Source organism: Sinocyclocheilus grahami, unplaced genomic scaffold, assembly GCF_001515645.1.
Source record: "Sinocyclocheilus grahami isolate Dianchi unplaced genomic scaffold, SAMN03320097.WGS_v1.1 scaffold216.1, whole genome shotgun sequence".
Lineage (NCBI taxonomy): Eukaryota > Metazoa > Chordata > Actinopteri > Cypriniformes > Cyprinidae > Sinocyclocheilus > Sinocyclocheilus grahami.
The window spans coordinates 754,210-766,053 of NW_015505395.1; the positions used below are offsets into that span (position 1 = coordinate 754,210).

Sequence of the window (11,844 nt, forward strand, 5' to 3'; positions counted from 1 at the left end):
ATATATAGTAGTACTGCTTTTAATTAATGGTGAAATGTATGGAAAAAATTATAGTGTAATACAATATATTTTTTTAAATCTTTGAAAAATTATGGAAATTATTCTTAGAAAAGAAAATGGTGAAACATCCAAACACATTGTTTTAATGTGAATTGGGGGAGGGGCAGGGCACCAGTGACACTAACAAGAACAAGAAATGCAGACAAACCTGTCGCGAAATGTCACGCAAGAAACTGAAAACACAGCAGTTCAAGCCACTATTGATATCTACAGTATTTTAAGCAAGACAACACAAGAAAGAGATCTATGTGCCTCAAACCCTGTAAAATGTAAATCTTGTAAATCAAAAGCACCAAGCAGAGCAGCAATATATTGTAAACACAGACATGTGGAAACTGTGCTTTGACAATCTTGAAATCTAGAGTTGCACCGTCCTGAACTCAGATGACACTGGATGCTGTATTTTTAGTTCCTTCACTGCCAAATCAGTATTTAGATACTTCGAGAGGAAACAGCATCCCGTCTGCCCAGCTTAACCTCATTTCAATCTGTTTAGCATGTGAACAAAAGCCATCCAAACCTGTGCCACGCATGCAGGTAGAAAATAAAGGTACTTTGAAAAGATCTTGCTGATCAAGAACTGTTTTTCACAGTATGGGGTTCTTGAGTTGCTATATGGTTCTTTGGATATATCTATAAAAAAAATCATAATTGGTTGTTCCAATTAATGTTTTCCTTTTCTTTTTATTCATTAATTTATTATATTTTTTGTATAGTTTTTATATGTTTTATCATTTGTAAAAAAAATATATATTATTATTTTGCATTTTGGTATTGAGCATTTAATTTAATATATTATTTATATATTATTATTTTATTTTTTTAAGTTATTATTATTATTGCTGTTTTTAAAAGCTAAAGCAAAATACCAAGAAATGTATTTAAATATTTTTTATTATTTTTATATATATAAATAAATGTTTTGGTATTTGGCTTTACATTTTAAAAACAATAAATTAATTAACGATAAATTAAACTAACTGATTGATTGACTGACTGACTGGATGGTTTTAAGGTGTAAAGTCTTTAAAGTCAACATGAAACAAAATAAAACAACCTTACTTACATCATGCAACATTTTGAAATTGAACTACATACATTGAGAAACTATTTAAACAAACATGATTTTTCATAAGAATAATGTGCACCAATAAGCTGTTCACATTAAGACCAGGAATGTGTATTAAAAAGCAAACAGGGCTAGTTCTGATTTCATGTTGACTTTAATATTTCAACTACTTTAATGTCTAAAATGCTGTTAAAGTTGAAACAAGGTTTGCATCCCGTTTAAACTAAAGGCTTGACATCAGCTGGAAAAGTACGTCACGTTAATTGAACATGGCAGTGTGCAAGAAATGGCATGATTCTCCCTTTCATCCACATCTGTTGTGTGTGGGGCGAATGGAGGGAAGGGAAAATGAAGGGTATGGTGTGATGAACGCTGAAAAAGTGGAGCTAGCCGTTTTCTGGGGCAAACCTCCAGAGAGACGCGCTATAGCTCACAAAGCGCTAACACTCATTTCAACGCTTTCTCTCCTTCACACTCATTATATCTGTCCTTGTGTGTGTGTTTACCTTTCCAAAATACATGATAAATATTAATGCAAAAATAAAACAAAAATTAATTTACACCATAAAGGCTGACAGCATGCAGAAAAAAAAATCTGTTTTTAAAGGAACAGTTCATCCAAAAAAAAACTAACAATCTAAGTCGTGTCAAAAAAGTAGCATGAATTTTCTGTTCCACAGACGAGAAAGAAAGCCATACAGGCTTCAAACGACACAAGGGTGAAAAAACAATGACAGAATTTTAATTTTTCGACGAACTGTTCCTTTAAGAAGATTTGTTGTTCCCCCTAGGGGATGTTTTACAATGCAGCAGATCTCAGAGAATCAGAGGGGATTCTGGGATACCAGTGCAATGATTCACTGTTGCGATCCTCTGCTGTTTGAACTGCATTAACAAGAGTATAGCGTATGCACATACATATTTATAAAGCGGATCTAAAATCTGATAAAGCAACATAGGCGATATAGACAAATAGCCAAAATAGATGCTCACCAATTCTGCATTTATTTGATCAAAAACACTGTAAAATTATGAAATATTATTACAATTTAAAATAACTCTTTTCTATGTGAATATATTGTGAAATGTAATTTATTTCTGTGATCAAAGCTGAATTTTCAGCATCATTACTCCAGTCTTCTGTGTCACATGATCCTTCAGAAAGTATTCTAATATGCTGACATGTACATCACATCCATACTTATTCTCCTCCACACTGCAGCATATATATATATATATATATAATACTGCTTTTAATTTATAATGAAATTTATAGTGAACTTCTGAAAAAAAAATAGTGTAATACAATATTTTTTTATAAATCTTTGAAAAATTATGGAAATTATTCTTAGAAAAGAAAATGGTGAAACATCCAAACACATTGTTTTAATGTGAATTGGGGGAGGGGCAGGGCACCAGTGACACTAACAAGAACAAGAAATGCAGACAAACCTGTCGCGAAATGTCACGCAAGAAACTGAAAACACAGCAGTTCAAGCCACTATTGATATCTACAGTATTTTAAGCAAGACAACACAAGAAAGAGATCTATGTGCCTCAAACCCTGTAAAATGTAAATCTTGTAAATCAAAAGCACCAAGCAGAGCAGCAATATATTGTAAACACAGACATGTGGAAACTGTGCTTTGACAATCTTGAAATCTAGAGTTGCACCGTCCTGAACTCAGATGACACTGGATGCTGTATTTTTAGTTCCTTCACTGCCAAATCAGTATTTAGATACTTCGAGAGGAAACAGCATCCCGTCTGCCCAGCTTAACCTCATTTCAATCTGTTTAGCATGTGAACAAAAGCCATCCAAACCTGTGCCACGCATGCAGGTAGAAAATAAAGGTACTTTGAAAAGATCTTGCTGATCAAGAACTGTTTTTCACAGTATGGGGTTCTTGAGTTGCTATATGGTTCTTTGGATATATATATATAAAAAAAATCATAATTGGTTGTTCCAATTAATGTTTTCCTTTTCTTTTTATTCATTAATTTATTATATTTTTTGTATAGTTTTTATATGTTTTATCATTTGTAAAAAATATATATATTATTATTTTGCATTTTGGTATTGAGCATTTAATTTAATATATTATTTATATATTATTATTTTATTTTTTTAAGTTATTATTATTATTGATGTTTTTAAAAGCTAAAGCAAAATACCAAGAAATGTATTTAAATATTTTTTATTATTTTTATATATGTAAATAAATGTTTTGGTATTTGGCTTTACATTTTAAAAACAATAAATTAATTAACGATAAATTAAACTAACTGATTGATTGACTGACTGACTGGATGGTTTTAAGGTGTAAAGTCTTTAAAGTCAACATGAAACAAAATAAAACAACCTTACTTACATCATGCAACATTTTGAAATTGAACTACATACATTGAGAAACTATTTAAACAAACATGATTTTTCATAAGAATAATGTGCACCAATAAGCTGTTCACATTAAGACCAGGAATGTGTATTAAAAAGCAAACAGGGCTAGTTCTGATTTCATGTTGACTTTAATATTTCAACTACTTTAATGTCTAAAATGCTGTTGAAGTTGAAACAAGGTTTGCATCCCGTTTAAACTAAAGGCTTGACATCAGCTGGAAAAGTACGTCACGTTAATTGAACATGGCAGTGTGCAAGAAATGGCATGATTCTCCCTTTCATCCACATCTGTTGTGTGTGGGGCGAATGGAGGGAAGGGAAAATGAAGGGTATGGTGTGATGAACGCTGAAAAAGTGGAGCTAGCCGTTTTCTGGGGCAAACCTCCAGAGAGACGCGCTATAGCTCACAAAGCGCTAACACTCATTTCAACGCTTTCTCTCCTTCACACTCATTATATCTGTCCTTGTGTGTGTGTTTACCTTTCCAAAATACATGATAAATATTAATGCAAAAATAAAACAAAAATTAATTTACACCATAAAGGCTGACAGCATGCAGAAAAAAAAATCTGTTTTTAAAGGAACAGTTCATCCAAAAAAAAACTAACAATCTAAGTCGTGTCAAAAAAGTAGCATGAATTTTCTGTTCCACAGACGAGAAAGAAAGCCATACAGGCTTCAAACGACACAAGGGTGAAAAAACAATGACAGAATTTTAATTTTTCGACGAACTGTTCCTTTAAGAAGATTTGTTGTTCCCCCTAGGGGATGTTTTACAATGCAGCAGATCTCAGAGAATCAGAGGGGATTCTGGGATACCAGTGCAATGATTCACTGTTGCGATCCTCTGCTGTTTGAACTGCATTAACAAGAGTATAGCGTATGCACATACATATTTATAAAGCGGATCTAAAATCTGATAAAGCAACATAGGCGATATAGACAAATAGCCAAAATAGATGCTCACCAATTCTGCATTTATTTGATCAAAAACACTGTAAAATTATGAAATATTATTACAATTTAAAATAACTCTTTTCTATGTGAATATATTGTGAAATGTAATTTATTTCTGTGATCAAAGCTGAATTTTCAGCATCATTACTCCAGTCTTCTGTGTCACATGATCCTTCAGAAAGTATTCTAATATGCTGACATGTACATCACATCCATACTTATTCTCCTCCACACTGCAGCAGCATTCATCTGCATGTACAGACGGCTCTACCCGTGACTCAGTCTTTCCAGATTAGTTTCAGATGAACCTGACCAACTCCAGAGTAACTCCTCAGCATCCAATTACAGAAGCAGAGCAACCGCTACGGCCTCTCATGCATTAATGCACAGCAGGCTTCAAAGTTAATGTATTCATCCATACTTCAAAGCAATTCACAGTACGCTAGGGTGGGCGGAAGTCTAACCCTCGGGCCGTCCAGGTTTAAGTGCTTTATTCAACAAAGGTGATCCAGAAAGATTTACATCACAGCATTTCTACAGTCTGTGAATCATTTCCAAGTTTGTTTTAACTGCCTTCAAGTAATATTCCGGGCTATTTACAATTTAAGCACAATAATGCTGTGGAATACCAAAGAAAATTATTTGTCGCTTGATGAAAACAAGCAGTACTGCAATGAAAACACACAATTAATATATAGGTAACACTTTACAATAAAGTTCCATTTGATAACATTAACTTAACATGAACTAAAAACAAATACAATGTTAACTCTAACATTTACTAATACATCATTAAAATAAAAAGTTATGGTATTTAAGGGACCTAAATACCTACTAACAATGAAGAGTTGTATTTATATTAACTAGTGATAAAAATATGTAAAAATATAAATTTGTGGTTAATTCAGGATATTTGGGCCATTTTTTCTGTCATCTAAATAGCAAAAAGACTACCAACTTACCTGAATTCAACCCAGGGCTCGCAACATTTCAAAATCGCTGGTAGCCCTTTGGGCAGACATTCTTCAAATTTTGGTAGCCCAAAATGAATTTAAGTAGCCCGAATATGAAAAAAAAGACATCGGCTGAAATTCACTGCGGACAAATCAGCATGATTAAAAACTTAATTGATCATAATAATCAAATTAAAAGTCAAGAGAGTAGGGATGCAACAGATCACAAAACCCACGGCTCGGATCATATTGCATTATCATATCAGATTTTGAATAACAGATCGGGTCATTTTGCAGATGAGCAAAAAAAATATGGTTCTTTATTATTTCAATAACAGAATACTTATTTGATACCACAGCAAAAACTAGTAGCATATAGGGATGTAACGATTCACTCAACTCACGATTCACGATACTGATTTCACAATACAATTTTTCTTTTTAACAAAATTAGATTTAAGACAAATTATAAATGAAAAGGTGTCCTTTTATTATTTCTCCAACAAAATGCTGCACATTTCTTTGTGAAATTGAAATATGTCAAATAATAAAACTAACTTAAAATTTAATTTAAGTCAAATAAAACAAATCCCAAATCAAATAATTAAATAATACAAATAAAATAAATCTCTTCATATAAACAAACTAAGGAATTTGGCTGTGCTTTTTCCTTTTAAAATCGGAGGCAACCACTGCATTTTAATCGCGAGGCGCATTGTCTGAAACGCGGCTCTCTGTGTGCGCTTTGAATGAGTGTGCGCAGCTCCGAATGAAAGGTTTAAAGCACTTGAATGTTTAAATCGGCAAGACTTAGAAACACGTGCAAACGATCAACTACGATCCGTTTTACCCCTACAAGCTAGTGAACAACGCAAATCAAGGAAGGAATTTTATATCACTGTTCAAGATAGCCCGTCGGGCAGGGTGGTGATACATTTTGGTAGCCCGACTGGAAAACACAGTAGCCCCGGGACGTCGGGCTAGCGATTTTGCGAGCCCTGCACCCTAATGCTTAGTGTTAATGTTAGTTAATATATTAACTATTAATTTTTAGGATAGCATTAATTTTTAGCAATGATTTATGCATTCTATACGAAAAATGCTTAGAGCTCCATTAACAAAAATACAAGCTTCACATTTTTTATTTTAAATAACGTGAGCTGCTTCAGGATTTCATTGTAAGTGCATTAATATAAAGACAATTCCTGCTTGTTTTTACAAACTAAAGAAATTATTTTCGTAATCGGCTAAAAGGTAGTCCACAGAAATTAAACTATAAAGCAAACAACCCAGAATATTCCTCTTAAGAATACAACTGTGATTCTCTGTCCTTGAAAATAAACGGCACACTTGAATAAAAAGATGCTAAATCGCCACACTACTTCATGAATATGCTTTTAAAGATCTCGTCTTATAAAATACTTCCTCTGTGATCCAATTCAATAAAAGTGTGCACCATGCACAGGTGTCTCAATATCTAATAATGAAGCGTGTTGTACCTCTTTGGCTCTCTCGAGCTCATTCTGCATGGCCTGTTTGGAGATCTCCACCTCGATGAGCTTTTGCCTGAGCTGCTCGTTTTCATCTTCTGCCCGTGTGCGCTTGTCTTCCACTGTCTCCAGTTCATTGTGCAGACGCACAGATACATCTTTGGCCACCTATGGATGGAAGCACATGTTATATTACTTTGTTTTCAACTCTCATTAGTTAGAGAAATTAACCAATGATAACTTGTGATCTTAGATATCAAAACACATATTTAACCCCACACATTGCCTATAAAAAAAACACCTTGAGGTCCTGCTCCAGACCGCGCAGAAGCTCTCCGTCGACGTGTCCGGTCTGAGCTACACGCAGGCTCTTCTGTTCAGCCTTGCGCAGGCGGTACTGCAGGATCCGGCAGTTCTTGTTGGAGCGGTCCAGTTCCCTGCGCAGTTCCTGGAGCTGGTACACCTCCTCCTCTAGGTAACTGTCCCTGATCTCCTCCATCTCTGCTCGCAACTCGTCCACTTCATCCTAAAGCAAACCGAATCAGGATTAGAATCAGAATGCACATCAGAATGAGAATCTGGATTAAAAAAGAAAGAGGAAGAGAATCAGAATCAAGATTAGAAGCCGAAGCAGGCGGTACTGCAGGATCCGGCAGTTCTTGTTGGAGCGGTCCAGTTCCCTGCGCAGTTCCTGGAGCTGGTACACCTCCTCCTCTAGGTAACTGTCCCTGATCTCCTCCATCTCTGCTCGCAACTCGTCCACTTCATCCTAAAGCAAACCGAATCAGGATTAGAATCAGAATGCACATCAGAATGAGAATCTGGATTAAAAAAAGAAAGATGAAGAGAATCAGAATCAAGATTAGAAACCGAATTGGAACCAGAACTAGAAAGAAAATCTGAATTTGAATTTGAATTATAATCAAATTCCGATTAGAGTTCAAATCAGAATCAAAAGAAAAATAAGAATGAACGGAAGCCATGAGAATCATCATTAGAATGAGAATCAATATCAGAAACAGAATGCCAATTAGGATTAGAATCAGAATCAAAATGAGAATTAGAATGAAAATCAGAATCAGAATGAACATCAGAATGAGAATCAGGATTAGAAGCAGAGTTGGAACCAGAACTAGAATTAGAATCAGAATCAAGATCAGGGAATCAAGGATAACATTCTGAATCATACTCGTTCAGAAGGATAATTAAAACGGATCTGATTATGGAATGAACTTGCACCGAAATTACTTTACGTAGGAGTAAACCTGAATGAACAGCAGAATGAGAATCGGGATTAGAAACAGAAAGAGAATCAGAAGCGGAATTGGAACCAGAACTAGAATGAGAATCAAAATGAACATTAAAATGAGAATTGGGATTAGAAACAGAAAAAGAACCAGAATCAGAATTGGAACCAGAACTAGAATGAAAATCAGAATCAGAATGAACATCAAAACTAGAATCGGGATTAGAAACAGAAGGAGAATCAGAATCAGAATTGGACAAGGACAATGAAAATCAGAAACAGAATGAGGGCTGGAACAAAAGAAAAATAATAAATTAGAACTACAATGAAAATCATCATTTGAATGAGAATAAGAATCAGGATTAGAATCAGGTTATAAAACTCTGAATCAATGCATTCAAAATTAAGATGAACATCAGACTAAAAGCCAGAATGAGAAACAGAAACAGAATAAGAATCAGGATTGGAACTAGAATGAAAATCAGAATTAGTACTGAATTAGAATTATAACACGAATCCTCATTCAGGATTCTAATTAAATTGATCTAATTTTGCAGTGTACATGAACTGAAATCATGGTCTGAAATGGCAAGAACAACCTCCTTACTACAATAAAGAAAAAGACACTTCAAAAATGACAAAAACAAATACGACTGCAGGTAAAGAAACTGTAATCATCGGTAAAACCCCCATCCTGAACTGTAATGAATGACTGTCATTTGTGACGCCTCATTTCTCAGTAAATACGGCACAATGCCTCAGCGCATTCAGTGTAAACAAGGTCGAGGAAGAACGACAGAAAGGCAAGGAAAGACAGACAAACAAAGACAGCGAAAGAGAGACAGACAGTGACAAACAGCCCAAACACAATGACCTTCACTGTATGATGTTGGGGGCAAAGTCATGTGACAGCAGCGTCCCGCCACATACTGTCTGGATGTTCCTGTCAAACATGAGTTATGGTGGACTAAACAATTAATGTCATACTATACTACAATAACATGGACATATTGCTGTTTATTTGATTAAATATTGATTCATACATGCTGCAGTATAGTATTACTTACAGAGAGACAGAAAGACAGAGAGACAGAAATAAGAGCATAAGCACATCTGCTTTAGGGAGGCTCCAAACACACGGTCCGGCTCTGGGTCAGGAGGGACGCGGCCATTACACACAGCTACTAAAGCGGATTAACACCACGTCTTCAGAGATAAACTTATGAAAATCCTGTTTGTGACAGCAGCCGAGCCCTGCGCATCTGACAAAAAAGATAAATCATTTATGGAATTATGCTAATTAGGTCTGCCTTCATCTACCCATCACACTGAGGGCGAAGACTGTGATGCGTTTCCTGCGGGAGTTTGAGGGTCTTTCTGATGCACGCTGGTTTCATCTGTTCTCTGTGGACTGATCTGACCTAAAAATCAGCTAAAGTGCAGATTTATGGATCTAGATCTTACTCTCCTCACAGTACCATGGTATTTTTTTTAAGTATCTTGGAGTACCTTACTATAATGGCACTGTCTTTTGATACCATCACAGCTCTTCTTGTAAGAGATGTTGCATCATGTTTATATGGTACTCCAAAGTTCTTCAAAGGTCAAAAAAATGTGCCATGCTACTTATGTATTTATTTACTCTGGAAAACTTGCTTTAATGGACAAATGATGCAGCAGTACTGTTAGCCTAAGAGATGAAAACCAATAGGATGAATTTAATACATGGGCAAGAACATAAAGAGGGTCACCATGTGCAAAAACTAATTACAGTCTATAACTCTCGCATGGATTTATAGCAGCAGCTCAACCCATAATCCTTCAGATAACCACACAAGACATCAAAAAAAAGTAAAATAAATTTTGTATTACATTATATTTATAATAAAAATCGAATTTAATAAATAAACATAATACAAATATTTAAAACAAAGACAAAAATATTTTAAATAATCTGATTATATATGTGCATATACATTTTTTTTATAAAACAATTAAAAATATAAATAATGTTATAAATGTATAATTTATAGATTTATTCTTTTTGTCTTTGTATTTTATAATATTTTTATGCATGTATATACACACACAAAATAGACAACAATAAAGAAATACACACACACACACACACACACACACACAAACATTCAGTAGTATTGTAAATCAAAGTTCCCCACTGTACCATGGTACTACTTTACTTTTTAAAAGTTTAACCATCTCCAAAAAAAAAACCCCTGGCAGCTTCATGCTGATACTGAACATTCAAGTAGGCCTACTATTTTCCATGGTACTAGCACAAGTCACTTTTAAGAATACCGTGGTAGTACCATAGTAGCCTACATTTCGGTGCGTCGGCTCACCTTGAGGTAGTCATTTTCCGATCGAAGGTCTTCGATTTCCCTCAGCAGCTCCTCCTGGGCCATTTCCTTGCCCTCCGATTTGAATTGTGCGTCTTTCTCGGCTTTGCATTTGTCCGCGTGCGCACCGGGCACAGGTGCAGCTCCCGCCCCTGAGATCCGAACCCGAACCCCGGCCGCCTGCTCGCTCGAACCGGAGCCGCTACCCGACTCCGCATCGCTACTGGCGGCCTGAGCGAGTCTCTGCTCGTCAGACAGCGGCTCGGAGGGACAGTCGGACAAATCCGAGCTGCTGTCCGTCTGACAAACGCCGCGTCCGGTGGGGACGCGTATCGGGGCCAGCCGTCCCTTGCTCTTGGCGATCTGCGGAGCGGCGGCATCAACCGCTTTGCAGGCCGGTTTCGTCTCGGATGCTGCATGCTGAGTGACCTTAACGGCCTTTTTTGTCGCTGAGGGCTTGCTGTTGCTTCTTGCAGGTGCTGATGCGGTTTTGTCCTTCGCGCCCGGAACGGTGCGTCTCGGAACGCGGCTCTGAGGTGTCACCGGCGCGGCGGACGCTGGCTGCTTGTTGAATTTGGGGGATTTTGGCACGATCGGTTTGGCTGTTCGCGAGTGGACATCCTTCAGGACGGGTCTGGCAGGGGACGGCGCTCGGTTTAACCTCTTCTTCTCCACCTGAGGATGAGGATGATGGCTCTGCGGTTTGGTGTCGGAGCCATTGGAGCTCTCCATTATACAACCTGACAGACGGAACCAGCCGCGCGTTTCTGTCTCATCACTTCAGATGGACGCGCGCCCGTAATTCACTTGCCCTCAGCCATCGCCGCGCTTCCGAACGGAATACGGTGGATGAGGTGGTGTCAAGTGAGAATCTCCGTGCTTCTGTGCGTTTAAAATCAATCAATCAGTCCGTCCATCCCTCCCCCCCCCCCCGGGATTACAGTATTCCCATCTCTCCCTGCTGTCCTCTCCACCTCCTGGCCGCTTCTCCCCCCCCGGCTGATGGGAAAATCTGCTGCCGCTGCGGTCTGACGCTCCCCGTCCGTGTCTCGGGTCTCGTGGAGCGCATGCGCTTGTTTTTCACACACAAATACCGAACACACGCACACACATCGGTTTGTTTTTATGATTTATGGGGACTCTCCATAGGTGTAATGGTTGTTATACTGTACAGACCGTATATTCTATTGCCCTACACCAACCCTACCCCTAAACCTACCCCTCACAGGAGACTTTCTGCATTTTTAGATTTTCAAAAAAACTCATTCTGAATTATTTATAAGCCTTTTGAATTACGGGGACACTGAAAAT

The 11,844-nt window shown here is 37.1% G+C and overlaps 2 protein-coding genes across 7 annotated transcripts in view; both read right to left on the bottom strand.

Annotated features, from left to right (window-relative positions):
• LOC107596231 (microtubule cross-linking factor 1-like) overlaps nucleotides 1-7,452 on the bottom strand; it is a 55,972-nt gene extending 48,520 nt beyond the window's left edge. For all 6 annotated transcript variants that reach the window (XM_016286914.1, XM_016286913.1, XM_016286911.1 and 3 more), the window contains exons 1-2: nucleotides 7,232-7,452; nucleotides 6,940-7,098 (exon numbers count right to left, since the gene is read on the bottom strand). In XM_016286914.1, coding sequence (XP_016142400.1) covers nucleotides 6,940-7,098; nucleotides 7,232-7,429 — 357 coding nt within the window. In that variant the 5' untranslated portion in view covers nucleotides 7,430-7,452. The remainder of the gene's footprint in view (nucleotides 1-6,939; nucleotides 7,099-7,231) is intronic.
• A 61-nt stretch (nucleotides 7,453-7,513) lies between these two features.
• Nucleotides 7,514-11,626, bottom strand: LOC107596270 (microtubule cross-linking factor 1-like). The gene is made up of 2 exons (XM_016286966.1): nucleotides 10,537-11,626; nucleotides 7,514-7,699 (listed from the first exon to the last, which is right to left on the bottom strand). Exons 1-2 carry the CDS (start codon nucleotides 11,263-11,265, stop codon nucleotides 7,514-7,516), a joined length of 915 nt encoding a protein of 304 aa, XP_016142452.1. The 5' UTR covers nucleotides 11,266-11,626.
• Between the last annotated feature and the right edge of the window lie 218 nt (nucleotides 11,627-11,844).